Here is a 26,908-nt window from a genome sequence, read left to right as displayed (position 1 = left end):
CTTCAAATTCTTATTCTAGCGTTCTTTTCTTATTGTTTGTGTGGCATGTGAGCCTGAGGCCCCTTGCCCCCTCTTTTTTTCCCCCCTGAAATGTTGAGCAGAAGACTGTCTGTTTCTTGATGTTCCCATCTTGCAGCACCCCCTTTTCATCTTTCTATCTATCTCTAGAGAAACTTGCATGCTCAGTCTGAGTTATGCCTGAGTCCTGCGAAGGATAAGCGTAACATGTACTCAATTGATCGATTGAATTGACTTTTATGAATCCAAGACTGTAACAATAATTCTGGGTGGTTGGTCCTCCTTCGGAGAGGACCCTAACTCAGATCTATGAACCTTCCGGCTGTAGACTTGTTCTTACTCTTCGGCGATGCTCATCACTCATCTATGATATCAAACACGGACAGGGCCGTACAGCCAACGGCACGAAGACAGAGCCTTGGCCTTGACCTTACTAGGGACGGGAACTGTTGAATCCCAGTGCATACGCTCAATCTCAATGCCGGTCTCCAGAAATACGTCGAAAAGCCTACGCTACCTATCTCAAGATGCGCAAACCAGCAAGCAGAGGTAAAGAAACATTATTCCGGAGAAATGATACAGTAGTTACAGTGATGACTGATGTGCAGCCAGCCCCTGTTTCATTACCGATAAGACAAAACCAGAGGGAAGGAATAAATTAAAACCGAGTAACGAGAGACAGGGAGTAAAAGTATCCCACCTAACGCCATCGCTGTGAAAACAAGACCAAAGACCAGATCTCAAAGCACACCGCACAGATAGGAGGGGTGGGGGGGGGTATAAACTAGGGATGGATGTGAGATTAGATCATCATGCAAACACCAAGACCGAAACGCGAAGGACAAAAAATGAAGGCCAGGGCACTGACTAAAAAAAAAAAAAAAAAAAAGGTCCAAAGGGGACAAACAAAAGAGGTGCAACAGGAAGGAAACGTTTGTTAGACCTTCTCCAGACGCTTCTTACGCTCAGCGAAGATCGCTTCCAATTTACGGATCTGCAGACCTAGGCCCTTCTTCTCTGCGTTCAGCAGGAGCCAGGCTTCCATTCGCTCGCGCAGAAGTCTCATCGAGTTCGTTACGGGCAGGATGGGTCCGGTCGACGTGCTGGCGGCGGGGTTTGGGTTCTCGCGCTCGACGTTGACCCAGCGCTCTGCACCGGGGTTGAGGAGGAGGTCGAAGACGTCGGTCCAGATCTCGCGCTCCCAGTAGCGTTTGAGGGACTCGCGGATGCGGTAGGTGCGCGTGGTCGAGGAGTCGGGACTGTCCGAGTCGGAGGAGGCGCCCTCGCTGCGGCGGACGGGCATCGATTCGATGTACTTGCCGAAGAGCATCACGTGGATCGTCCCGGCCAGTCCGTACAGATCGATCTGGTGGGTCCAGGGTCGGCCCTCGCGGATCTCGTTGCACTCGTGTTTCCCGACGTCCCAGTCGGCGAGAAATTGGACCGACGGGGAGAACGCCTGCATGTCAATACCGCGGCCAAAGTCGATCAGGGAGAGACCCTTGTTGCACCAGCCGTGGTGACCCTTGGGGGAATAGTACACTTCGCGCGGGTCGGAATAGTCATTGCCCAAGTCGATCAGCGTGGGAGACAAGGCGGGCTTGTCGTCGAGACGGACAAGACAGTTGTCCGCTTTAATGTCTCCGTGCAAGATACCGCATGAGTGCAGAGCTTCAACGGTCCGGAAGAGTTCAACCGTGAAGAACATGGCAAGCACCTCGTCCAATCCACACTCACTGTTGGTGGTTGTTGAGATGGGTTCGTGGCGGACGAGGTTGACCAGATCCAAAATTGTTCCCTGACCACGATAGTCTTCCACCAGGATGTTTTCGCCCTTGTATACATGAAGCTCGTGAGCACGAATGATGCTGTCTGTGGCGCGAGATAGCTCAGGGTTTCGTGTCAAGCGGTCGTGTGCAGTTCGAATCATGTAAAATTCCCATTCACTCGGTGGGCCAACCTCCAATTTGAGGGCCTCAAACCCATATCGCGGGGTGTTGTAGCTGGAAATGGTCTTGTTGCGGGAATCTCTGCTGGAGTTTTCTGTTGATTCGTTCTCCGAGTCGGACGGTAGCCCTTCGATGCTTTCGGCGAAGTATACAGGGGCATAAGCTCCAGCACCAAGTTCACGTCGGATGATATAACTTCTGTCGGCACCTGGAAGTTCAAGAATAGGCAAGTCAAAAGCCGCTTCATCCCCACTCCTCCCACGCTTACTATTCGCCTTGAAAAATCTCTGGACCTCTGAGCCGTAATGGGTTACCATCTGCGGGTGGTTGTGGTAGCCTGAGTAAGAGGCTAGTGGTGGCTGTAGAGATCGAAGAATTGTGTTGCGAATGTCTTTGTTCGTGGGACTGCATTGCAATTGCGCGATAACAGGCTCCTGGCGACTGCTCTCACTCAAGGGTGTTAGTCTCATGCTCGACCGCACTTCATCCACATTCGGGCAAATGGTCACATCCTCAGGGATATCAGCAAAGTGGTCCTCATGGTAAGGCGTGGTAGCAAGCAGCGGGCTCGACAAGAGGTTGCCCATCTGGGGTTTGGAAGGTGTCTTCGCATTATACATCTGGGCTCTGGCTGCTGTCATCGAAATAGAGTACTCCGTCTGCTCAACGATGGGTGTCATAAATGGCAAGCGGTTCTGAGCTACCATTGCAGGATCTCGGTAAGTGCCGTAGGGCGCAACGTAATCCTCGGGCATTTCTGGTACAAATCGTTGTCTCTCAGGCTGCTCAACACCGGAGTTTTCGTCCAACTGCTCTTCTTCGTTCTCTCTCCCGCCGTATGACGGACGTTCATCAGCGAGTGAATGAGACGTGTGTGAGTCAGGGACGTCACAAGCGGAGAATTGGGTCCATTCACCATCGATAACACTTTCGGCCCGTGTGTTATCCTCGAAACCATCTTCGTCAAAGGACTTGTGGAAGGTTGTTGTTTCATCGTCGCCAAAATCGCTCGAAGCTGCGGAAATATGCCCCGTCACAGTACTCTCCCCAGCACTAGTGTAATCATCATCATCGAAGTCACTTTCGGCCGCTTGATCAGTCTCTGCCTTCAGAGGCTGATTAAATATACTATAGATCTCATCAGTCGCAGCCCGTGTGTGAATGGTCATGGTAGGCTCGGCGGTGCTTTTGCGACGAATCTTTCCTCCTGTCGGAGAGTCGAACTTCATTTTAACTGCGAGCTGATTAGCACTCATGAATAGTACAGTATCACCTGGGCCCGAGGGACACGCTTACTCGTCTGAGTTTCTTGCTTGACCTCGCGCATTTTCATTTTTCGTGCCTTGGCTTTGTTCTCCTGGACCGTATTTGCTCCAGCCTGTTCCTGCGCATGAGTATCTCTATCCTTCACGGTCAGTTTCTGCTTGAATTCTGCAGGCAGTTCATTCTCTATGCCGACTTCGAGCGGATTTTCCGGGGCAATTTCAGCATTAGCATTGCCAGGAATCTCCCTGAGCGGTGCCTTGCGCACCCGCCAATCCTTCTTCATCCACCCCCGGTTGATCGCTCTGAGCTCCTCGAAGCTAACTTCATGGTTGGGATTCTTATATTCAGGATATACAGCATCGAGGTTGACGAAGACGCGTTCTCGGCGTCCGGTACGTGGGTTGATCGCTTCCCTTACACGGTGCTCTGGAACTGAATCTGGAGTGTCTTGTTTGACTTGGATTTTGGATTTTGACTGAATACATTAATCGTAAACCAACCCGGGTTCATGCCACCAATTAGTCCTGTGATCGTAAATATCTGGAAAGTCAGAGAGAATCGGCAAATTCACATACCTCATCCCTGAATATCGTCATCTTCTCCTTCGGCACGGGCTTTTTTCCGGCCTTCAACGTTTCTCCCGCCCACGGTTTCGCTTCCACCTTGTTCTCCTTGCGTCGATCATGCAGCGATCCGATGTTGTCCCACCCTTGCGCCGGTCCACTGACCGCCGGCTGGCTCGCTGCGCCAGCATCAGAGAAGATGGCCATCTTCGGTTTGCCGGACTTCGTCTTCGGGGCGGCACTCCGCGCGGGTGCCGGGCGCTCGGCCTGCGGATCAGGCGAGGCGGGTGTAGCCGACGCAAAAGGATCAACCTTGGCAGCCAAGGCTGGGCGGACGGCGGGCAAGGCCGGAGACGAGGGGCCATTGTCTTGCGTCCGTTGCTCGTACCGATGCTGAAACTCGCGGTATTTGCGGGCCAGCCGTTCTGCTGGCCGAGCCTCCCGATCGATCCCCAGGTGGTAGACTTCGTCTGCCTGTGTCCATCTTCCCGCCCCTTCGAGCCAGGCTGCGAACTCCTCATAAAACAAGGCAAGGTTCTCACCGATGCGGTGGCGCGCCAAGAATGCGAATGTCTCTCGCGGTGAATCCGAGAAAAGTCTGATGTACTGCAACCATAAGCGCAGGTAGCGGGGGTCGTTCTTGTAGTGAGCTGAGGAGAGGAAGTGCTTCACGGCGCGTTCCAGGAGAGGGAGAAGACCTGATTCTGAAGTGGCCTGGGCCGAGGGGTAGGCGTTGAGTGTCCACTTCACATATCGATCGTAGACATCGAGGGGGTCGTCCGACTCGTCAATAGCCTGCAGCTCCGCCTCGTATTCTTGTCTGATAGCATCATTGACAGTTTTAGTCTCGTTTGGCGATGGGACAGCGAGCTTGTCTGTGGTCTCCCGCGGGCTGAAGATACGGGCTAGTTCCCGGGCAGATCGGCCCCCTGGTAGAGATTGAATGTTCTCCTTCTGGTTTTCGATGATGTCGAAATCAATCAGGTCGTCGGAGGCCGCCATGGCGGCGATGAACAGCGAAATAAGGGTCTCCCACTTCGCGAGATGGGTTCAAACTTGGCGTCAAGGGTGTTCAGGTCGGTGCAGTAGTGTCGGCGATTTGGTGGTTGGCGTTGGGCGGCGGATGGCGATGGTCGTCGTGGTCAAAACTGGGGAAGCGAGCCAAGTCAGAAGTTGAAGCAAATCGAGTTTATCGATAAACATCCGCTAATTGAGGCGCGGTTGCCCTGGCGACGGGTCACATGCACGCTATGCCTGAAATGATAATATTGAATCTACCACCAGCTGGTCAGCCATGATGCGAAGGCTCGTCATGTAGCCAGCTTGAAACAGCTCCGAACAGTATCTAAAAGCTATCTCGCCATAGTAGTTATACTAGAAAGAAATTTAGAGACTCAATGCCATGTTTGCGGTGTGTTGGTGGAACCGTGTTTCTCTATGAGGCAATAAGGCCTCGACTTCGCGGACTCCGCTCCGCTCCGCGCCTCCAAATCGCCGGAACCACCAGTTTTGACAGTCTTGCACGACCCACCCGCGCAACTCTTAAGGTGCATAGATATTTTGCCATTCCCAAATCATCTTCATTGACTCTTTTGAGTGTGAGCTCGGCGCCATGCCTCCTCGTGCTACCCGTAAAGCAGCATCCAGCGCTGTCGCCGTCTCGCCACCGCACTCTCCGCAGGACCACAAACGCAAGCTCGTCGACGAAGTCCGCGAACAAACCTCCCCACTCCGTCGATCAAAGCGTGTAAAGCCAGCCGAAGGCTCCGTTACGTCATTGTCAAATATTCCATCGAAAGTGCAAGTCAGTACTGCGTCTGCGCAAACTCCGAAAAGCAATAGAGCCCGCGGAGGCAAGGCCGCTGCCGCCGTTACAGTAAAGAAGGAAACCGAGGAGGAAGTCGAAACAACGATCACTGTCGCAACTACAACAGAGGATAAAGACATTCCAGCGAAGGAGGAGGAGATTGAGGAGAAGCCGACGCAAACAGTCAAGGTTTCGAGGAAACAGAAAACCAAAGAGGAGGCAAAAATGTTGCCCTTGAGAGCTCGGACGCCGGGTTTGCGCATGCTTGTTGGGGCGCATGTCAGCGCGGCCAAAGGTTCGTCGCCTTGGTCGTCTCTCCACTCTATGTGTACTGGTGTCGATGCTGATGGTCATTACAGGTGTCTTCAACTCGGTGAATAATAGCATGCATATTGGGTGAGTCGGCCACATCCGGAGTTCGTTCGACTACGAACTGACCCATTATCAGTGGAAACGCATTTGCTTTGTTCCTCAAGTCGCAAAGGAAATGGGACAATCCCCCTCTCCAAGACGATCATCGCGATCAATTCCGAACGCTCTGCAAGGAGCACAAATACGATGCAGCGAAGTGAGCTCTCCCACCACAGCGCATCATGTATCGGCCTATTAATGGATACCAGACACATCCTCCCGCACGGCTCCTACCTTGTGAACCTCGCTCAAGAAGACAAAGCCAAAGCCAAGCAAGCCTACGATTCATTTCTTGACGACCTGCGGCGATGCGAAGCTCTAGGGATCCAACTATACAACTTCCAGTACGCCAGCCAGCCAGCCAGCCTCATTACCAGCCCAGCCCTCCCTTTACCTTGATACTAACAAGCTTCACAGCCCGGGCTCGGCCAATTCTACACCCCACGCCAGTGCGATAACTCGACTCGCCACGGCGCTTACATCGGCTCTCCGCGCCACCACGACGGTGATCCCGGTCCTCGAGACCATGAGCGGCCACGGCAGCACGATCGGCGGTTCGCTGTCAGAATTCAAGGACTTACTCGCGCAGATTCCCGCGGACCTTCACCCGCGTATCGGCATCTGCATCGACACCTGCCACAGCTTCGCAGCAGGCTACGACCTCGTCACCCCGACCGGGTTCGCGGCCTTCATGCAGGAGTTCGAGGACCTGGTCGGCATCCAACACATCCGGGCGCTCCACCTCAACGACTCCAAGGCCCCGCGCGGCAGCAAGCGGGATCTCCACGCGAACATCGGCACGGGGTTCTTGGGACTTCGGGGGTTCCACAATGTGATGAACGAGAAACGGTTCGAGGGGGTGCCGATGATCCTGGAGACGCCGATCGACCGGCCGGAAGTAAAGTCTGAGCCTAAGGATGAAAGCGGAGAGGATGAGCCGGCGAAGGGCAAGAAGAAGACTACAAAGAAGCCGGTCAGCGCCTCGGCGAAGTTGGTTGCTGATCCTAGTGTCTGGGCGAGGGAGATTGAGCTCCTCGAGTCGTTGATCGGGATGGACCCGGAGGGCGAGGAGTTCCGGGCTCTGGAGGCAAAGTTGGCGGAGGAAGGCAGAGAGATGCGCGAGAAGCAGATGGAGCAGTATCTGCGGAAGTTAGAGGCGGAAGAAAAAAAGGCGGCCAAGGGAACGGGTGCGAAGAAGAAGGGCCAGAAGACGCTGACGGAGATGATGAATGGAGCGGGCAAGAAGAAGGGAAAGACGGTGAAGAAGCGCGATGAAGGGAGTGATGATGATGAAGGGTGTCAGTCTCATGCGGAGGATTAGTTCTCGTCCGATTGTTCAACTCAAAATGAAGTATTGAAGATGTAATAGTGTAGCATGAGTCCGACCAACCAACTCCAAGAATCAAAAGCTATACAGCATGCTAGTAAACAAATCAAACCAGCCCTACCCTCTAATCACCGGTTCCATAACACGTTCCGGGGGAGAACCCCCGGACCCCCCTTTCTTTTCAGCTTCCTGGACCACCTCAGTCCCTAGGTAGACCAGCGATAAACATCCTTAACCCACTCGGAACTAGCGCCGGCAAACCGCCTTGGTCTAGCGGTACTATTCTTGTTCAAGGTTGTTGTTGTCGGCGCATCACCGCATTTCCCCAGCCACCCGCAATAAACCAAGGCCAGCCAGGAAAATCCACATGGCTGGGGAAGCACTCAAACCACCACCCACTCACTTATGAGCGCCCAGGGCTGTCGTCGGACAACCTTATAACCCAAACATGCCATCCGTCTCCTTCTTCCATTCCTCTCTTCCCCAAACTCTCCCTTGTTTGTCCCCAGAAACCAGGGGGATCTATACCCATCCTCAATCTAGCCCCACAGATTGATTGATACGATAAGCCGCTATCCGCCCACTCGCTCTACTCTATATCAAGCTCGCTCTCTACCCAACTCTATACAAAGCCAACCAACTCAAAACCAAAAAAACCACACCCCCAACCGAAGAAAAAGACCCCACCTCAAAATGCAAGAAAACATCGCGATAGCAGTAATCATCATTGTGCTATTCATCATCCTCGCCATCGCAGGCTACGGCATCCACACCATGAGAAACCGCGTCAATTACCGGAAACGGGCGATGGACGAGGAGAGCGGCGAGGAAGGCGGCGGCGGTTGATGTCAACCACACCCCCAAATCCACAGTCTCGCGCCAGGCTGTTGTTGGATCCTTCTACGCGCGATGGGATGGGTGGTCGTTATGAGTGCTATGAGATATGCATCTGATTCCAAGTTTTCGCTTGCGGGCTGCTACTGAGTGAGGGATGGGGTTCATGGGTTATGGTTTCGGTTATGTTATGATTTACGATGGGTGGTGATGTTGATTATGTTTGTGATGATGCCACGGCTGTTAGTGAGGAGGGTATGAGGATGATTGGGATTTATATGAGGACTTGATTCGGGTCGTTGGGAGTTTCAAGTTCTTTGAGGATTGGGGTTGGGGTTTCTTTGTATATTCTGTTCGGTTGGACTGGGAAGGTCGACTGGTTCTGACCTACCAGGGTGTTATTTATCATAGGAGTTTGTTCTATATCATATATATATATATATCTTTATTTTTGTTGTTATCATTATGTCTGAGATTGAAAACGAGGGTATATTGCGTACAATTTCTGATTTGAAGTTAAGAATGCTTTCTTTCTATCATAATATCCCCGAGGCCGTAGCATAATCCAACTGAGAGGACCGAAGGCAATCCACCTTGTACACTCCGGACAACCCAGTTACCCGAGGAGCTTCAAGCCACCCTTAGTTTTCCCATGCTTCTTGACTCCATCATGCTTGACCTTGCCCCCACCAGAACCGCCCCCACCCGAGCCGCCTCCACCGCCGTGCTTCTTCCCATTCTTGTTGTTCGACACGGGCCGGACCTCAGTGGTGGCCCGCCGCAGCAGCACCGGATGGGAGCCAATGTACTTGCCTTGCATTTCTCTCGCTGCCTTGAAGTAGTCGTCGCCGTCGCTAAAGCTGACGAACCCGTAGCCCTTGCTCTTCTGCGTGCGCTTGTCCCGGATCACCCGCGCCTTCTGCACGGACGTGTACTTGGCAAACGCCTTCAACAAGGAGTCATCCGTAACCTCGCCTGCCAGATTTCCCACAAACAGGCGGAAATGCGCCGGATCCCACTCCAACAGTGTCGTGTCGGTCCAGCTCTGTCCACCACCGGAACGAACAACGGTCTTCGGCGCGGGCTCGGGAATCCCCACGATGGGTGCCGGGGTATTAGCTCCTGTGGCGGGACCAGACGGGGTATTCACTCCGGACGCGGGGCCAGCAATGGGGCCCTGGTTAGCGTCGCGCCGTCCGGGAATCTTGCCGGCAGCCGGAACTTCCTCTTTGTTCGCGTAGGCGCTCTGCCACTGCGCAATTTGCGCCTCGGTCTCCGGATCCATGCCGGAGTCGTTCCGGCCGCCGTAGCCCCTTCCGGCAGCGGGCTGGAATGGGTTTTGGATCCGTGGGACGGACGGGCCATATGTGTTGCCGTCATTATACTGGCCGGGAGCCCCATAGTAGGCCGGACCGCTCTGGTACGATGCTTGTGCTTGTTGCGGATAGTAGCTACCGTAGCCGGTGGTGGTTGGGGTCGCGTAGCCGCTGGCAGTGGTGGGTGGAGCGGACACAACAGGACTGTTGGTACGGTAGGGTTGAGTGGAGGCTACTGAACGCGGTTGAAAGGCTGTGGCGGCGCTGAAGCCGGGTCGCGACGGCCCCTGGCTGCCATAACTGCTACTTGCACCGGGCGGCGCATATGACGGCGCAGCCGAGTATGTGGATTGGTAGGTGGAAGGCGAAGCAGCGCTCGCTGGTTGTGGCGGGCGCGCAGGGAGCGACGATGGTGCTTGCCTAAGACCTGGAGGTGGCGGAAAGGACATGATGAACGGAGAGTTCGTATAAAAGAGAAACGGTGGATAGTGTGATGCGCCGTTGAGCAACTAGCAGCAGACACGTACCTTCAGGGCCTGACTGACGTCGCAGTCATACGCCAGACGTCGCGCCTGAAAAAGGTCCCGAACTCGGTGAGGAAGAAGTACGCCTTCGAGGTGCGAGTTCGTATCTCAGGCTAGACCACAGAGCCTGGGAAAGTGAGTAGAGACTTGATGCTGGGGTGTTAATGGCGCTGGCTTGGGAAGGGTCGGTCGGGTGGTGAGAGAGATAAGAATAATGTATCAAGGAACAGCTGTCAGTGAGGAAAGGTCCGGGTTGATGGACATGGGCAGATGGTTCTAGATGCCTGAAGCAACAGACGCGACCGACGAAGAAAAACTGCCCCTATGGATTTTGACATTTACCGTATAGTGCAAACATGCTGTTGCAAACTGATCTAACAGTGAGGCTTGCTCACGTGATTTCATACTGATGCATGCCTGAGTATGAAGAGCATCGTGCATAAGAAGGTCAATCCATAGCCTGCAGACGCATTAAATGCAGACAATCAATATAATCCGATCGAACCTCGATGTGCTTGTCAGCGCCAGCCCCTCGACTCAGAATCCAAAGAGGGAGCTCTCATCTCCAGCAACGACAACTGACAGCACAACGAATCGGAGTTTCCTCTTTTTGAGGATGCACACAATCTACACAAAGACCATTCTGTTATCATCGTAGAACTATAGATATTCTTGTGGCCTGCAACAAAAAGAATATTACTGCATGATATCAAGAACCAAAGACTCCCCTGGGCGAGTCAGTTAGTCTGGCCCTGATCCTCTTACTCAGCGTAGTCTAACTAAATAACTAGCCTCACTGGTGCTTCTGAACCCCCAACGGAATTGGCACATGATGTGATGCAACGGCACCCCCACCCTAAGCCTGACTGGGCAATGCAGTTGCCGACTAAACAGCCCAGGCTGCCTAGCAACGGAGGAAAGAACCTCCTTTGATGAAGTTTAGCAGATGCGGGATGATCAGAGTCCCCGGAAATGGAGTATATTTCTCCGGTGGAAATCATTCAATCTGTCGGCGTGAGAGGATGGATGGCTGCATGGGTGTTCCGCTCGAACTACCGATGACCAATCATCCCGATATTCCCGCCCGGACTGATGATGAGCCTCGTCCTTCTTAGTTTAGCATTTAGGTGAGTCGGAGAGTGGGATGGGTGGAGGAGAGGGGAAGGGAGGGGAGGAGAAAGGAAAGGGAAGAGTTGGTAAAGGCGGTCCAATTTATCCGTTCCCGAAAGTGCTTCACCGAAAGCGCTGCTCTGGGACAAATTCCTTTTTTCAGGGCCGATGTAGGCCGGATTACTAGCGGTTTTCTGCAGTGCCGCTGCCGGTTGCTGTGCCCCTCCATTGATTTGCCCCGCCATCATCATTCATTGGTATTGGCATCATGATTACAGCTTCATAGCTTCCTCTGGGAATGTTGTTCTTTCTAGCTGGATGATCGTTCGAGGTAAAAGACATTTGACTACAGTATTGTTATCCCGGTGCAATTGAAGTCTCTCTTACCATCATTACTTATTATTATTAATTGAGTAGACCAACCCGTTGACTACTACTTACTGTGAACTTGTACCCAAAGTAGCTGGCCGGTCTCACCGGAGGACTCTGCTCCTCAGGGCTATCCTTCTCTCTCCCTCCTTCAATCACTGAATGCCCCTCCCTCTGTTTCCGTCCCACCCATGACGGAAGAGCTGCTCCGTAAGCCCCGTCCACATTGCGTGAATCCTGCTCTGACATCTTCCAATGCTTTCCTTCTTACGCTGCTCTGCTCGCTTGCCCCGTTCCCTTCTTCCTTTTACCCTGTCTCTTCTTCTACTCTCCCCTCTTCTCTTCTTCTCCCTCTAAACCCTTTTCAATCTAACTCCATCTTCTCGTAATCTGGAAACAGTTGGTTCTTCCTGCTGTACATATATCCTCTGCGCCTCCCACTTCCCTTTCCACTAACTCATCCCTTCTGCTTCTCTTCCCAACCACACCTATCCTCCTCCCCCCACCCCACAATTTCATCATGGCCGACAAAGCTGTGTAAGTACTCTAGCCTTCCACCTGCTTCATCATCGATGCTTCCTTTCATGCATGCTTCAATCCTCTTTACCTTGCGGCTGCCATCAGGGAGCGCATGCTAGCTTCTAGATGATCGTCGAGTCATTGCTATGAGCTCGATCTACCCTTCATCTGTGTACTCATCACAATGAGGAGGCCGTGGTTTCGGGAGGTCTGCGTCACCCAACATGATGTTGGGTCGAATGCAGTTCCCCCAAATCCTTTATTTTCTTTTCTCTCTACCCACCTATTGACATAGATCTGGCAACTGACTGGTAGCGCCCGCCTCGCCGGCATCAATGTCGGCGCTCCGGCGCGTCCTTTGCCTAGTGCTGATTTCGGTCTCATCGGTCTGGCCGTTATGGGTCAGAACCTGATCCTTAACGCCGCTGACCACGGTTTCACTGTCTGCGCCTACAACCGTACGACCTCCAAGGTCGACCGCTTCTTGGAGAACGAGGCCAAGGGTAAGTTCGACGCCAAATCCCAAGGCTGTCGAGACATCGGAACTGATATCGTGGTGTGCCATAGGCAAGTCCATCGTTGGTGCTCACTCCGTCGAGGAGTTCTGCGCTAAGCTCAAGCGTCCCCGCCGCATCATGCTCCTGGTCATGGCTGGAAAGCCCGTCGACCAGTTCATCGAGTCTCTCCTGCCCCACCTTGAGGAGGGTGATATCATCATCGATGGTGGTAACTCTCACTTCCCCGACAGCAACCGCCGCACCAAGTACCTGTCCGAGAAGGGCATCCGCTTCGTCGGCAGCGGTGTCTCCGGTGGTGAGGAGGGTGCCCGTTACGGTCCCTCTTTGATGCCCGGTGGAAACGAGGAGGCCTGGCCCTACATCAAGGATGTCTTCCAGAGCATCTCTGCCAAGAGCGACGGTGAAGCCTGCTGCGACTGGGTCGGTGACGAGGGCGCTGGTCACTTCGTCAAGATGGTCCACAACGGTATCGAGTACGGTGACATGCAGCTCATCTGCGAGGTGAGTCGACAAATCTGCGGCAAGAAATCTTCGGATTGTCACGTTTGGATGCTAACCATGCTATCCGTCTGTAGGCTTACGACATCCTCAAGCGCGGTCTGGGTCTCAAGGGTAAGGAGATCGCCGATGTTTTCGCCGAGTGGAACAAGGGTGTCTTGGACTCCTTCCTCATTGAGATCACCCGTGACATCCTCTACTTCAACGATGATGATGGAACTCCCCTCGTCGAGAAGATCCTCGACAAGGCTGGTCAGAAGGGTACCGGCAAGTGGACCGCTGTCAACGCTCTCGACCTTGGCATGCCCGTCACCCTGATCGGTGAGGCCGTCTTCTCTCGTTGCTTGTCTGCCATCAAGGACGAGCGCATTCGCGCCAGCGGCCTCCTTAGCGGCCCTACCCCTGAATTTGACGGTGACAAGCAGGCTTTCATCAAGGACCTCGAGCAGGCCTTGTATGCCTCTAAGATCATCTCCTACGCCCAGGGCTTCATGCTCATCCAGGAGGTAAGACAGTGCACAGTCCTGTTATAATGTCCAGCTTCTGACCACACATACGATTAGGCTGCTCGCGAGTACGGCTGGAAGCTGAACAAGCCCTCCATTGCCCTCATGTGGCGTGGTGGTTGCATCATCCGCTCTGTCTTCCTCAAGGACATCACCAACGCTTACCGCAAGAACCCCGACCTTGAGAACCTTCTCTTCGACGACTTCTTCAACAAGGCCATCCACAACGCTCAGAAGGGCTGGAGAAACGTTGTCAGCAAGGGTGCTCTCTGGGGTATCCCCACCCCAGCTTTCAGCACTGCCCTCAGCTTCTTCGACGGCTACCGCACCCGGGATCTCCCCGCCAACTTGCTGCAGGCCCAGCGTGACTACTTCGGTGCCCACACCTTCCGCATCAAGCCCGAGCACGCCAGCGAGACCTACCCTGAGGGCAAGGACATCCACGTCAACTGGACCGGCCGTGGTGGCAACGTCTCTGCGTCGACCTACATTGTTTAAATCAAACACGCGATGTAATACGCTGGACGTGAAGCCTCGCACGGGTCTAGTAGGGGACAGTTGTACTGAGCTCAGGGAGTTTGCAATTTGCGCCTTCTGAGTGAAGAATGATCATTATGAAAACAAGAAGCGAAGCAGGAAGCATACCTAATTACGCTTCATAGTACTATGTATCTAGATGCTTACTGTTACGTTAAAAAACGTTTAAAAACGTATGGAATGAAATGAACCTTTTTCTTTTCTTTTACAGTGTTGTTTTGTTTCCTGGAAAGTATGCCTTGGGGGAAGTATAGTGGTCTGGTAGAGTGCAGTTTCCCATGCAATGTGCCCAGTAGTCAATGTCCAGTGGACATCAATCGGTGCTGCTTTGGAGGTTGTGTTCCGCCTGAGCTAATCCCAATTTGGTCATTCCAACATCGCCGCTCCCCGACCTCTTTCTGCATCCTGCAGCCAACCTCCGTATCTTGTTCCAATACCTTACATGTGCGGCGTTGACGGTGTTCAACTCTTTCTCCCTGTGATCGGTTGAAGTAGTGGTGGGTAATTCTATGGTTTGCTATTTTAGCACCTTCTATTCTTGTCGTTCTTTTGGTCCGACTTCGTTCCAACTGCGGTGCCCGCACCGTCCCACATCAGCTTGATCCGCGCCTGAGTTCCATTGTCATTGTTAGTAACGACCGCGGTTTCACTACCTCCTGGCCTTACCACTTCAATAGTTTGATTGCTGGACTGACTTTCGCTGTTCCACAAGCAAGTGTTTCGAAGCCCGGAGCCCTTCACACTTGATTTAGGTTATTCCTCTATTTCGACCGAGTGGACCCTTGCTGGCCTCATCTGGTATCGTCGCTGGTGGGACACTTTCACTGGAATCATTCGTCCCTAGAAGAAGCGGGCTTATGGCAGAGAACAAACGCCAAAGTGTGGGAGCGAGAGCATCTGCGCAAGGACCGACTGGAGGTGCTACTGGACAGGGAACGACAGGTGCCATGGTGCCTTTGGAAGTGGCATTGAGCGGCGCCATCGGCGCACGGTAAGGGCCCCCCCCCCTCTCCCCCGTTCTTCAGCAGGCTATACAATGGTATCCATCAGGCTGCGTGGCTGCGGCTTTCGATGCCTGCTGTTGTCTCAGTGCTATCCGTTGATATGCTGACGCTTTGCCCATCTTCCAGTGTCCGCATCAGCACAGCCCCGGTCGCATCGACGATTGAGGGTACACTCTTTACAGTCTGCCCCATCACGAATCTGGTCGCCATCGACACTGCCGACGGAAAGCAGTCCCAAACAGGCGACTACCGCATCATCCCGGTCTCGCGTATACAGTCCTTCCAGATCCTTTCCCTCGCACCGTCTGCCACCGCCGCCGATGGACCGTCCTTCGCTGACGCCGTGCCACCCCTCCACGCTCTTGATATACGGTCCCTGAAGACTCGGGAGGCCAATGCCATTGCGAAAGCGCTGGAAAGCGAAGCTCGTCGCGGCAAGGGCGTGACTCGCGAAGCGCAGGATATCTTCGACGCTTTCAGTCGAACCATGCCGGCCAGATGGGATGGGGCCAAGATCATCGTGGCGGATGCGGTGTCCATTGCGGCTCCGTACCGCGTGGATGACTGCCGGCCTCTGGTGGCTGGTGACACAGCTGCTCTTGCCCGAGTACGCAAGGTGGTAAGTCATCCTACAGTTTTTCAAGTTTCCGTGAGTGGCGGCGATCTGATGTGAGTTGAATAGCTTGAGATGGAACGCAAGAAGATTGAACTGCGCAATGCCAGCGCCAATATCGGTACGCTTCACCTCCCCGGCCCTGGCCCCCAGAATCCCCGGCATTTACCTAACGCATCATCGACTGCAGGACCTGGCGCTGCAGGCCAGAGAAAGGGCGGTTGAACCGATTTCCTGTTCTATACCGAAGCTGACTACCTCTGTCGACGGCATTTTTGTTTTATATGGTACGGTCATGAAAGCGCGTTTGAGTGGGAATATATGCCCATCCGCATGGACCAGCGAGATGAGAAGAGCATTTGGGGAACGAGTGATCGGCCCCGTGAGATTTAACTATACATGGGAAAGCGGGTCTGAGACTTTTAGATGAGTCGCAAGAAAACGACATGACGGACGGGTGAGGTGTGATATGGGTGAGCTGGGGCGGAAAATAGAAATTTCTCTGCTGTTGCATTGGGTTGTAGTAGGTAAGGCTGGCTGCATTCGCATCTTGCAGATCTTGCTCGCTACACACTTTGGAGAGTGAGTGGGGATGGAGGTCTATACCCTCTGGCTGGTGCATGTGTATGTTGTATGTCAAGCTATAGTACCACACACTTTGACTGGAGGGCAACATGACTTATGATGACCATTTTGACTGTTGTAGCTATACGTTCAAAACCGTACCTCTGTTGTCTTTCTACACCTGCAACCGCCCGTTCAAGCGTTGATGCTACAAAGGACGACGCGGATATTCACAGAACCCCAGGTCCTACCTGAGTACAGGACCGTCCAAGTTGGTTGGTGGATTGGTTGTACTCGTACTTCATCCGATCAACCGCGTGCTCCAAATCCTCCGCATTCCCATCAACATTCGCATCCACGTACATCCAAGTACTGTACACCACCCCCCGCCCTCTCACGAACTCCCCTCCCAAGACCACCGACCATGTGAGCATCCCCCCCCTCCCCCCCGGTGATACGCATGCACAGATCGCATCACAACCGTTCTCCAGGTCTCAGTAGCACAACCACATCACGAAAGACGAACACCTGCCTCAGATCATGAGCCTAGTTCATCCCATCGTAGGACCGACCACTTCAAACCCCTCAAGGTTTGTCCGACGCTATTTCGACCATGCGCTATGTGGGAGCTGGGGGGCGGAGGTTCTTAGTACCTCAGTGGGGCTTGGTATTGAACCTAAGGGCTGTGGTCATTTGTGTTGATTTTGTTTGGGTTTCTTTCTTGGTGCTGGGTTGGTTATGGATTTTTGTCGTCGCTGGTTGGGGATGATGGATCGGATATGTACTTTTTTTTGGGTTTTCTTGTGGAAATGTGGATGTGGGGTGGGGTGGGTGCATGGACTATTCATGCAATACTCATATCACTGCGTGGTGGTTGGGTTACTTGCGGTATAGTATGGTTCAATGAATAGTGGTGGTGGTGGTGGTGGTGGTGGTGGTGAATCTTAACTCATCGTCTACACAACAATCCAGGTGTATACAGCCGGGCGGCAGAAGGTAAGACGATCATGGTCTTTTTCCACGGCCCCGACCGGGCCAGGCCAGGCCACATGGACGAGTTTATTCTACGGATAATCGATAGCCTTAGGTGGTGTTGAACCCTGACATTAGGACACAACACACGGCAGGTGACTCGATACTTCGATGGTGATTGACGGGCTGATACGAGGGTTTCCCGCTCTTGACACTCAGGCTGAGGGGCAACATGCTTATAGTTCGTTAGTTCGTTAGTTAGTAGTATTAACTAGGGAGTAGCGGCGGGCTTCCACTTCATCTTGTCATCATCATGATGATGACATCGATTGGGAGGGACATCACCTGTGGCGAGAAATGAGTGATAAGGATCCAGCCTCGGTTCTTTGGGGAACTATGATCTCAGAGTCTTAGGGGCGGGTTGGTTCGTTCATCATACTATCTCCCTATCTATCTTTCCGTTCTGTTCCAGAAGATGGAACTGACTCGCACTTTGAGGGGAGTGCAGCCATGTGCCTGAACTCAACACCCGGGATCATCTGAAGACAGCAATTGTTGTCGGGTCAGTCCGCAGCCAGCAAGCATCTTACTGTTTTGCTGTCACGTCGACCACCCAATGACCAGCCACAAAGGGCGCGTGCTTAGAGTCGGGGCCCGAGGCTGGTGTGGTCCGCCCATTTCTGAATAATTTCCTGGTCCCATTGCCAAGCAGTCACTCAGTCATCAGTCGGTGTGAGAGGTGAATAAGGAAGTTGGCCCTGACTCAGTGACTGACTGCGCCCCAGGTACAAATGGGAGGATCCCGGTTGCGATCATTGCTGCCTGATTGATGGATCGATGGATGGATTTCGGTGGTTAGGTAACGAGGGCTGCAATGATAGGACTTTATACTACCGACTTGACTACAAGAAGTCCAGAGTTATGTGTATGACTAATGCTTGTTTGCATCCCTGAGATCCGATCCGACCAAGAAACACGGATCTCAACCATAGTACTTACTACTGTGTATACTTTCCAGCTAGTCAAGAACCTCCCCCTCACGAACCTTGAATTTCCCAAGGTACAGTACCACCAACAACTTGCTTGCCTTGTTTGTCTACTGTCTAGCAACTACTAAATCATCTTCTTCCCCCGGATCGTCCGGAAGGGGAAGCGCAACATGCAAACTATGAATTTAATCTCGGCGCGTCGGTGCCATCGCTCGGTGTTCGGTTGGTTCCCCGCTTTCTTTGCCAGCCTTGGAAAAGCAAAAGAGGATCAGGGATTGAATGCCCTTCGATTTGTCCAACTCTGCCCAGCCAAACTAGTTTAAGGCAGACAGGGGTGGGGAGAGAAGAGGAGGAGGGCCAAGTGGCACACACAGCCCAGTGAGTTGGGTGGGCATTGAGGGGTGGGGGGGGGAGGGGGTACAGTGGGAGGAAATTAATATGCACCCCCCCCTCAGAAAGAGTTCAGCACTTCCCCTAATCAAGTCTAGCCTATGGCTATTCTGCCAGCTTCTTCCCATATATTTTAGGCGGTGTGTGAGCGCTTCAAGAAGGCGGTATCTCTAGAACCAAACATTGGGGGAGAGGGGGGGGGTGCAAATTAATTTCCTGCGACTGTAACAGCAAGCACAATTCCTCGGTGCTCCACTGAACTAATGTAGGGAACAAAATTAAATGGAAGGGGGACCGGGAATGAAGTGATGAGAGTAGATTGAGATTATCTACTTGATATTAAGTAGTACTTACTGTCCAGTCAGGTGGTGATGTTGTTGTTGCAAGTAAGTACTGTAGGGTCATTCATTCCATCATCCCATTCGGCAACGGAAGTTCCTGGGTTCAGGCACTCAACTCCGTCTTGGATTGAGAGAGGAGCAGATTCAGATTCGAAAGGGTAAAAACTCCTTCCTGTCTGGATTCTGGAGTGACCCTCAAATTCAATTCCCTGAATGTGGCCTGCAATTTGAGACAAGTCAGGTGTCGTTGTGGAACCTTTGATTAGTTAGTCAGTTAGTGGTTGATGGGTTGTTGTCATCATGATTTATAAACTTTCGGTCGTGCTCGTATTCTGTTTCTGCTGGATGGATGGATGGATGGTTTGGAGATGAATGACGTTCGGGTGGCTATTGAGGAGGAGCTCGCATTCTCTCACTTTTATCGCTAGATCGGTTCATCCAGGGGTGGATTCCAGTTGATAGGAAGGAGAAGAAGGAGAAGAGAAAGCTGAAGACGGTGGAAGGTGAATTGAAAAGTGGAAAGGGAGAAGAAAAACAACAATCAGTCATTCCGTCAATCAATCAATCATCAAAACTATCGCATCGCATCGCATCGCATCGCATCTTTTGTTTGTGTACTTCTTTCTCACTTGTACTTACTTGTACCTACTTGTATGTACTTGTAGCACGGGACCCTGAATTCCTTCCAACCCATAACAAATCTCCATTTCATCTCATCTCATCTTTCTCGCCCAACCGACATCATCTAAAACTCACTTCCCTCCTTTTCTTACTCATTATTCATACTTACTCAGTATTGTCTATTCTGATTCCCATTCTGTTTGAAATCCTCCACTGCCTCTTAACACTCCCCAAGTTTTGAACTATTTGGATATTTCCTCACTAATCTACTTTTCCCCTAGCGCCTGGTTAATTCTCCCTTCCCTACGGTGTCATTCCTCACCCTCTCTTTCACCTCTCGCCCTCTCAGGCTCTCTTTTCTTCTTGCTTTGCTCAGCTGCTGCTGCTTGTCCTCCGCCTCCTGCAGCGGTCGCCCTTGCATCATTCATCCATCCATTCTTCCCCAATACCCTTTACCCATACTATTCACCCCCCTCCCCCCCCAATTTTCCTACTTTTGACAGTTCCTTTTTTCCCTACCTACCTCTTTCCTTGGATTAGTCCTTTTTACTTTCCTTTGTGTCATCCTATCAATTCCTTTTTCTCTCCATTCTCCGAGACCAGTCATTTTTGCTCCTTCACCGATTTTCTTCCCACGCTCCTTTGGCCGCCATCCTTGAAACCCCTCCCCCCCAAAAATTATTTCCCTGCCAAATTCCCTCGATCGTGTGCGCGCGCGGTGGGCCTCTGAGACACAAATCACATTCTCACTGATGGGGCCATCCTCATTGTAGCGAACGCCTTATAGTCCGCTATACATCCAGATATCACCTCGCTTCCTTCCCTCCCTCCTGCCTACCTCTCCGACGATCTGCACTCTTCCAGTATGGGTGTATCCCCGGCCAGCAATCACCATCGACGGCGGAGTTCAGTGTTGGCGGCAGGTTCCCATTCGGCCGCTATCGACCCAAGGGACGACATTTTAAGGGCCACCGGGGACGGCGTCGGTTCGAAGAGGGAAGAAACGAAGTCCTCGCCGGCTGAGGACGCAGACGAGTCGGATCTCTCCTCCATTGCGGAAAGCGTCGAGATGGATTACATTAGCTCGGACGAGGATGTTCACGATGACGAGGAAACCGGTCTGACGGCGAGACAGCGACGTCAGCGACGTCGTAGAAGACAGCAGCGCAGGCAGTTGGATGCCCGGATCGCCGATGTCAAAGCTTCCAAGCTCGACGGGTTACCACTGGGGATGGCGGACAGGGATATCCTCCAGAAGCTCCTAGTCAATGGCGCCTTGATCCTCATGTGGTACTTTTTCTCGCTGTCAATTTCAATTGTAAGTCGACCCACGGGGCGGAGTTGTACTCGTTCTGGACATGTGCTAACCGGGTCGCGTGCTCCCCCTTCACAGTACAACAAATGGATGTTTTCCGATAACAACGTCGTGTTTCCTTTTCCTCTCTTCACCACCAGTCTGCATATGGCCGTTCAGTTCACACTCTCTTCCCTTTTGTTATACTTGATACCATCGTTGCGCCCGCAGCACCCTCACACCTCCACCCCGTCCGGGTCACCCGTCCGAGATCATGATGCTTTGGAGAAAGGGCCGATCCTCACCAAATTCTTTTACTTTACTCGTCTGGTTCCCTGCGGTGCAGCAACCTCCCTGGACATTGGTCTTGGAAATATGTCCCTGAAATTTATCTCCCTCACTTTCCTCACCATGTGCAAATCATCCGCCCTCGCCTTCGTTCTTCTGTTTGCCTTCCTCTTCCGCCTCGAGACCCCCTCATTTAGACTGATAATCATTATCGCCACAATGACTGTAGGTGTTGTCATGATGGTCGCTGGTGAGACCGCCTTCAATGTAGTCGGGTTCGTCCTGGTCATTGCATCCGCGTTCTTCTCGGGTTTTCGATGGGGCCTGACCCAAATCCTCCTCCTCCGCCATCCTGCGACGGCCAATCCCTTCTCCACCCTCTTTTTCCTTACCCCTGTCATGTTTGTGTCTCTCATTATCATTGCGCTGGCCGTGGAGGGACCTACCGAGATTGCGGCCGGTTTCCATGCCTTGGCCGAGGCTCGTGGCACCCTGTTTGGCGTGGGCCTTCTGATCTTCCCCGGCCTGCTCGCGTTCTGTATGATTTCGTCCGAGTTCGCGCTCCTCAAGCGGTCATCTGTGGTAACCTTGAGCATCTGCGGTATCTTCAAGGAAGTGGTCACGATCAGTGCCGCTGGGGTGATTTTCCATGATCAGCTCACCTTCATCAACATCACTGGCTTGTTCGTCACCATTGCGAGCATCGGTACGTACAACTACATGAAGATCGCCAAGATGCGCGCAGAAGCTCGGAAGGGATCGTGGGCGCGGAGCCCCAACCTCGACTCTGAAGCAGACGATTCAGATCCCACGGGCGAGCGCGGCGAATATCAGCGGATCCGCAACCCGGAGACGAGCATGCGATACTCGCCAGATCACGTGGACGACGATGAGGATGTCAACATCACGCCGGCCGACCACCTCAATGGGGGCCGGCGCTCGTTCCGCGTCCGCGCTAGCGGTGCCAGCAGCAACGTGCATGGCCTAAGTATCAATACCTCGAACCTCAGCGACCACGATCGCTCGCTCTCCCCGCGGGTTGCCGGCCCTTCGCCATTGAAATCCGCACCGCCGGTCATTACCTCGCTTGAAGCGGAGCTTTACAAGTCAGATCGGCGGCAAAGTTTCGGGGGCACTGTGCAACCATCCCCGGAAAGACTGCCCCATGGGGAGGGGCGATCCGCCCATTAAAGACCAACCCTGGTGGCTGAGATCTTTTCACGTTATTCTGGGAACCGCTGGTATGGTTCAGCTCACGGCTCCGCTGTTCCACGAACGCACTTTGACGGCAATCTGTCACACAGATCTGGTGTTCCAGATCTTGGGGGTCACCAGCGTCTTCCGTCGGGCCCTTGCATCTTGAATACACACATGTGTGCTTTTGTTCCTTTATCATTGATCTGAAGTCCATATGCCAGAGAGATGGCATGTGTGGAGTACATTGGGCGTTGTGCACATATATTGACAGATGCGGTCTGGTATAGAGGTTTATTTATCGAGTGATACCATGTTATCTATCTCTTAGCCCGCAGCAGGGGGTTTTGTTTTACCATCTCATCTCCCTGCATTTGGCATTGGTTGTTAGTGTTTTACACCGGAATGCATCATGGATACCCATATAAAAATATATTTACCATGATTTGTGTCATCCCTGTAGATCTAGTTGTGTATATTTATGTACTGGGTTGAACGTGTCCTATCAGGAAAGAATCGATTATTGCATGCGCGATAACCAGTTACAGTTGTAGAGGTAATGAGGATGTTAGGTAGGCTGAGCAGAGAGACAGATCGGTTCTTTCTACTTGTCCCGTGCACCCACCCGCCCTATGCGTCTATCACTTGTACTTTCAGCCTCCCAGGTCTCAGAGTCAGGACCCACAGATGGCAGTGAGAGTATCTTCCAAATAGCCCGTTTATATCAATGCCAGACCAGGCAATACGCATTGACTTGATTCACCTTGCCAGGGCTGATCTATCAATCGAATCATACTCGTTTGGTCCCCTTCACCTACGGAGTACAATAACCCGCAGTACACCTTTCATCCAGGGTGCGTACCCGACCTTCAAACTCTGTAAGAATGAACACTCCGTAAACCCCGATTCAGGTTACTCACCCCCCAATCATACCCTTATGTTACATCAATCCAGTCTGGAACTCGCTACGAACCTACGGCCTCTTTATCTTTAGGTGATCCTATACTCTGGAATTTTGAATTCCGGATGAGCTTGTTGATGTGTGCGTGGCTTATGTACTACTGTTGTCGTTGCGGTATGCAATGCTCCCCTCGCTCTGAGATTTTATGGTCGGTTGGTTGGGGGTATGGGGTTTATATACCTGCAAAGCCTTTGCGGGGGGTGGATAGGGCTTTTGGGAGTGGGAATTGGTTTATCGGCTTTGGGTGCATGGAAGGTGGCTTTTTTTTATTCCTTGGGGGGAAGAGTGGAGGGGTTCTGGGGCTGGGTACGGCGCTGCGATGGCGGTGTCATATTGGAGTTTGATGGCGGGAGGGGCAGATTTGATTTATGGGCATGGGATTGGGGCTGGAGCATGTGCTTTGCTGACTGGGGGACTATAGTTCGTTGCATGGACTTATCGAAGGTTATCTTGCACAAATTCATTACTTGTTGGAGGTCTGGTATAGACGTTGTGAAGCTGAGGTTATGTACTGGACCGGACTGATGATGTTGCTATTGAGTTCATTGGATGTATTTCGTGCCTATGCTATGTGTGCGGTTTCATTGCTACAATGATCCCAGTCTGGGAAGATAGACTCTATTGCTTGGTAGAATCGAGCACTGATAGTCGAGCGCTCGCAATCTCATTCCTTGATGTATGTCTTGAACAGGTTTGCCAGTTCGAAGAAGCTGGCTTTGTAGAACCGCTCTTGCGTCGTGAGGTTGACGTACTGTTACCCTGGTTAGTACATCCCTAGCATCCATGGAAGGAACCACTCACCTGCAAGCCGAACTTAACAGTAAACCCCGCCGTCCACTCCAGATTGTCAGCAATCGACCAGGCCAAGCACCCCACCAAATTGACCCCCTCCGCTACGGCCGTCAGCATCGCCTCTACGTAGTCGTGATAGTAGGCCGATCGCACAGGGTCGGTGAGGATATCCTCGCGCTTCGTCTTGTACGCCTCGAACGGCTCCGTCCACCCGAACTCCGTGATCACGATCCCGTTCGCCGGCTTCCACGTGCGCTCGATATAGTGCAGGAACGCAGGGAGCCACTCGGTGGCCTTGTGCAGCCAGCGCGTGTTCGGGTCCGAGGCCGGTCCTATCAGCCAGCCCCCCTCGCTGGCCGGCAACGTGTACGTCGAGTTGTAGCACTTCGGGTAGAGACTGTTGCTCGGGTCTGCCAGGCAGCCCGCGATTCCGGCATCGGGCGCCATGTAGTATGCGGCGGTGTACGCATCGTGCGCGAAGTAGTCGCTCGCGCCCTTGATGAGGGCTTTCTCTTCCGCGGTGAACTCCGGCAGGAAGCTTGAGGTGAAGTTCTTCAGCCGCGAGGGATAGTCGCCCAGGAACAGCGGGTCGGCGAACCACCCTTCGTTGAAGGCCCAGGCCCGCTCAACGGCTTCGGCGTCCTCGCTTGAGTTCGTCCGGGGCAGCTTGTAGCCTCCGTTGTTCTTGACGCTGACAGGCGCGGTGATGTTCAGGGACCGGGCGAGGTGGTACGTCTTCCCGGCGGCGAGGAGCATGTAGTGGCCGCACCAGAACTTCTGCTGCGCGTCCGGAATGCTCGTGGTGCGCGTGAAGTACCCGTCCGGGACGGGATACTCTCCGCAGAAGGAGATGGGTTCGTTGAAGGTGTACCACTGTGCCACTTTATCCCCCCATCGACTCAGTAGCACTTTCGCATACGCTACGTAGTCTTCGACGATTCGCTCGTTGGTCCAGCCTCCGTACGAGAGCTGCAGGTACAGTGGGAGGTCCCAGTGGTAAAGGGTTACCTGAGGCTCAACTCCATACTGCAGGCACGTGTCGATCACGTCGTCGTAGTGCTGCAGACCGGCTTCGTTGACGGGACCATTTCCGAAGGGGAAGATCCTGGACCATGAGATGGAGAAGGAATAAGCTTTGACGCCCATTGCGGCAATCCGCTGGATGTCTGGTCTCAGTGGTCAGGTACTGTATAGGCTTCAATCAAGAATACCAAAGGTATGTTACCTTCTTTGTAGGTGTAGTACTGGTTGATCGCAACATCTCCAGTCTGGTTGTCAGCCACACTCATCGCTCGGTGAGTGAATGCATCCCACAAGCTGGGGCCGCGGCCATCCACTTTGACAGCTCCTTCAACTTGGTATGAGGCGCTTGTAACGCCCCACCAGAACCCTTTCGGGAATGACCAGCTCTCGTTCTTCCCTTGTCCGGGGATCTGGGCCCCAGTCAGGTAGGACGGATAGTATAACTGAGGAGGTGGGATCAGCTGCGAGCTCGGAATCGGAGTGGGCTCCACGGTTGTGTTGACCGTTGCAGTCTCCACGGGACCTATGTAGATGTTCCATAGGTCTATTGCATATCAGCTGAAGGCATACCAAGTATTCCGGTCCGGAGGAGCTAACCTTCGACCGTGATATTGAGGCTGGTGACTAAAGGCGCTGGACTGCGAGTAGGTGATCCACTACTTGAGTCTGAAGCTGCAGCTTCGTAGATGGCTAGAAGCCCGATGATGAGGAGAGCGCGCATGATGATGCTTCACGTCTGCAACCTTTTGAGAAGCGCATGATTGTTCGAGGTCTATGGAAGCTCAAGGCCGCTTTTAATGCTCGAGGTCTTCAACATTTAGCCGAAACAAAGATCCGATTCCAGAACTGGGAGCTGCAGCGTCCTGTCAATCCAGTGATGGGGCCACTTGAAGTCCGGAAAATCTGCATCTACTAGGAGGCGGGATAATTATCCAGCTGCAGGGAGATCCATAATTCACCACATCAGCCCCTCCTATTGAACCGGTTAATCATCCTGACGAGAACTGCAGTGTCTTCCCCGCCTGGTTTAATTTGCAGATGCGGGGTTGGGGAAGAAAGAAGAGTCCCTATTCTGTTTGCGAGGAGATTGAAGAGGGGAAGATGAGAGATGAAAGATGAAAGAGGGAAGAGGAAGAGGAGAGGAGGGGAGTGAAAGGTGTGACTTCGGCCGTGACACCTGACAAACACACAATCAACCCCTCTCCATCTTCCTCATCCATGCCATCCTCTCTCCATTCTCAATCAGTTGTTCAGTCTAAACATTGAATTTCGATCATCCGCAATGCTTAATTCTGGTACTCCATCCATTGCGATTACAGCCCTCTATCCGCCAACGGCTTGTATGAACCCCGACGTTCACCACCCGGCAGTTGAGACGACATAGCACAATCAACCGAGACGAGGCACAGCATAAATAACGCGTACTACTGTGCATTCAAGTTAGGAAGGACTATGAGCAAGTTGCATGGTTCAGCTCTCCTTGGCGATCAAGGTGCTCAGCTCATCCATGGTTCTGGGCCCACGACCGCAGATGATGACTTCATGATGGTCGACGTCAATATCGACCGCACCGCATCATCCGCCACCATACATCCTGGCAGCTCGGGCTTTCACACTCTAAAATTTGGATCCGGCTCCAACTCGTCGAATGGGATGGCATACACGCTTCTCCGCGACATCGGCTTGTCGGAGCCCGACCGATCACCTCCGCATTGTCGCATCTGGGAAGCTCTGAATGTGCTGATCAATAGGCTTTCGGACCACCACCAGTCCTGCGTACATCCGGTTAT

The 26,908-nt window shown here is 52.9% G+C and overlaps 7 protein-coding genes across 7 annotated transcripts; 4 read left to right on the top strand and 3 right to left on the bottom strand.

Annotated features, from left to right (window-relative positions):
- Window positions 1-955: 955 nt before the first annotated feature.
- Window positions 956-4,937, bottom strand: BO97DRAFT_440175 (putative checkpoint protein kinase (SldA); the record flags this gene model as incomplete). The annotated part of the gene is made up of 3 exons (XM_025698051.1): window positions 3,809-4,937; window positions 3,264-3,708; window positions 956-3,201 (listed from the first exon to the last, which is right to left on the bottom strand). Exons 1-3 carry the CDS (start codon window positions 4,796-4,798, stop codon window positions 956-958), a joined length of 3,681 nt encoding a protein of 1,226 aa, XP_025555551.1. The 5' UTR covers window positions 4,799-4,937.
- A 360-nt stretch (window positions 4,938-5,297) lies between these two features.
- Window positions 5,298-7,352, top strand: BO97DRAFT_361236 (DNA-(apurinic or apyrimidinic site) lyase APN1). Its single transcript, XM_025692404.1, has 5 exons — window positions 5,298-5,898; window positions 5,963-5,999; window positions 6,052-6,171; window positions 6,224-6,358; window positions 6,432-7,352. The coding sequence occupies exons 1-5, from the start codon at window positions 5,409-5,411 to the stop codon at window positions 7,333-7,335; spliced, it is 1,686 nt and encodes a 561-aa protein (XP_025555550.1). The 5' UTR covers window positions 5,298-5,408; the 3' UTR covers window positions 7,336-7,352.
- A 1,322-nt stretch (window positions 7,353-8,674) lies between these two features.
- BO97DRAFT_402807 (RNP domain protein) lies at window positions 8,675-10,278 on the bottom strand. The gene has a single exon (XM_025694592.1). The coding sequence runs from the start codon at window positions 9,938-9,940 to the stop codon at window positions 8,792-8,794; it is 1,149 nt and encodes a 382-aa protein (XP_025555549.1). The 5' UTR covers window positions 9,941-10,278; the 3' UTR covers window positions 8,675-8,791.
- Window positions 10,279-11,786: 1,508 nt separating this feature from the next.
- BO97DRAFT_402806 (NADP(+)-dependent, decarboxylating phosphogluconate dehydrogenase) lies at window positions 11,787-14,263 on the top strand. Its single transcript, XM_025694591.1, has 5 exons — window positions 11,787-12,031; window positions 12,380-12,516; window positions 12,581-13,032; window positions 13,107-13,535; window positions 13,593-14,263. The coding sequence occupies exons 1-5, from the start codon at window positions 12,015-12,017 to the stop codon at window positions 14,031-14,033; spliced, it is 1,476 nt and encodes a 491-aa protein (XP_025555548.1). The 5' UTR covers window positions 11,787-12,014; the 3' UTR covers window positions 14,034-14,263.
- A 425-nt stretch (window positions 14,264-14,688) lies between these two features.
- BO97DRAFT_132720 (anticodon-binding domain-containing protein) lies at window positions 14,689-16,222 on the top strand. The gene is made up of 5 exons (XM_025690056.1): window positions 14,689-14,699; window positions 14,789-15,063; window positions 15,203-15,695; window positions 15,759-15,810; window positions 15,880-16,222. Exons 2-5 carry the CDS (start codon window positions 14,930-14,932, stop codon window positions 15,912-15,914), a joined length of 714 nt encoding a protein of 237 aa, XP_025555547.1. The 5' UTR covers window positions 14,689-14,699; window positions 14,789-14,929; the 3' UTR covers window positions 15,915-16,222.
- A 4,209-nt stretch (window positions 16,223-20,431) lies between these two features.
- Window positions 20,432-22,339, top strand: BO97DRAFT_420697 (putative nucleotide-sugar transporter; the record flags this gene model as incomplete). Its single annotated transcript, XM_025696675.1, has 2 exons — window positions 20,432-20,884; window positions 20,960-22,339. The coding sequence occupies 2 exons, from the start codon at window positions 20,432-20,434 to the stop codon at window positions 22,337-22,339; spliced, it is 1,833 nt and encodes a 610-aa protein (XP_025555546.1).
- Window positions 22,340-23,860: 1,521 nt separating this feature from the next.
- On the bottom strand, window positions 23,861-25,924 carry BO97DRAFT_382812 (glycoside hydrolase family 1 protein). Its single transcript, XM_025693324.1, has 4 exons — window positions 25,716-25,924; window positions 25,321-25,662; window positions 24,105-25,261; window positions 23,861-24,054 (listed from the first exon to the last, which is right to left on the bottom strand). Exons 1-4 carry the CDS (start codon window positions 25,837-25,839, stop codon window positions 23,968-23,970), a joined length of 1,710 nt encoding a protein of 569 aa, XP_025555545.1. The 5' UTR covers window positions 25,840-25,924; the 3' UTR covers window positions 23,861-23,967.
- Window positions 25,925-26,908: the final 984 nt, after the last annotated feature.

This window comes from Aspergillus homomorphus (genome assembly GCF_003184865.1).
Source record: "Aspergillus homomorphus CBS 101889 unplaced genomic scaffold BO97scaffold_3, whole genome shotgun sequence".
NCBI classification, from domain to species: Eukaryota; Fungi; Ascomycota; class Eurotiomycetes; order Eurotiales; family Aspergillaceae; genus Aspergillus; species Aspergillus homomorphus.
Note: the sequence above shows the minus strand (reverse complement) of the source record. Positions and strands in the feature narration are given on the sequence as shown.

Coding starts and splice junctions, on each gene's coding strand:
- BO97DRAFT_361236 (XM_025692404.1), top strand. CDS start 5,409: ATGCCTCCTCGTGCTACCCGTAAAGCAGCATCCAGCGCTGTCGCCGTC. Junction 5,899..5,962: donor GCATGTCAGCGCGGCCAAAG/GTTCGTCGCCTT, acceptor TGGTCATTACAG/GTGTCTTCAACTCGGTGAAT. Junction 6,172..6,223: donor CACAAATACGATGCAGCGAA/GTGAGCTCTCCC, acceptor AATGGATACCAG/ACACATCCTCCCGCACGGCT.
- BO97DRAFT_402807 (XM_025694592.1), bottom strand. CDS start 9,940: ATGTCCTTTCCGCCACCTCCAGGTCTTAGGCAAGCACCATCGTCGCTC.
- BO97DRAFT_402806 (XM_025694591.1), top strand. Junction 12,517..12,580: donor CTTGGAGAACGAGGCCAAGG/GTAAGTTCGACG, acceptor GGTGTGCCATAG/GCAAGTCCATCGTTGGTGCT. Junction 13,536..13,592: donor GCTTCATGCTCATCCAGGAG/GTAAGACAGTGC, acceptor ACATACGATTAG/GCTGCTCGCGAGTACGGCTG.
- BO97DRAFT_132720 (XM_025690056.1), top strand. CDS start 14,930: ATGGCAGAGAACAAACGCCAAAGTGTGGGAGCGAGAGCATCTGCGCAA. Junction 15,064..15,202: donor AGCGGCGCCATCGGCGCACG/GTAAGGGCCCCC, acceptor CCCATCTTCCAG/TGTCCGCATCAGCACAGCCC. Junction 15,696..15,758: donor TTGCCCGAGTACGCAAGGTG/GTAAGTCATCCT, acceptor TGAGTTGAATAG/CTTGAGATGGAACGCAAGAA.
- BO97DRAFT_382812 (XM_025693324.1), bottom strand. CDS start 25,839: ATGCGCGCTCTCCTCATCATCGGGCTTCTAGCCATCTACGAAGCTGCA. Junction 25,663..25,715: donor CCTCAATATCACGGTCGAAG/GTTAGCTCCTCC, acceptor GATATGCAATAG/ACCTATGGAACATCTACATA. Junction 24,055..24,104: donor CTGTTAAGTTCGGCTTGCAG/GTGAGTGGTTCC, acceptor CCAGGGTAACAG/TACGTCAACCTCACGACGCA.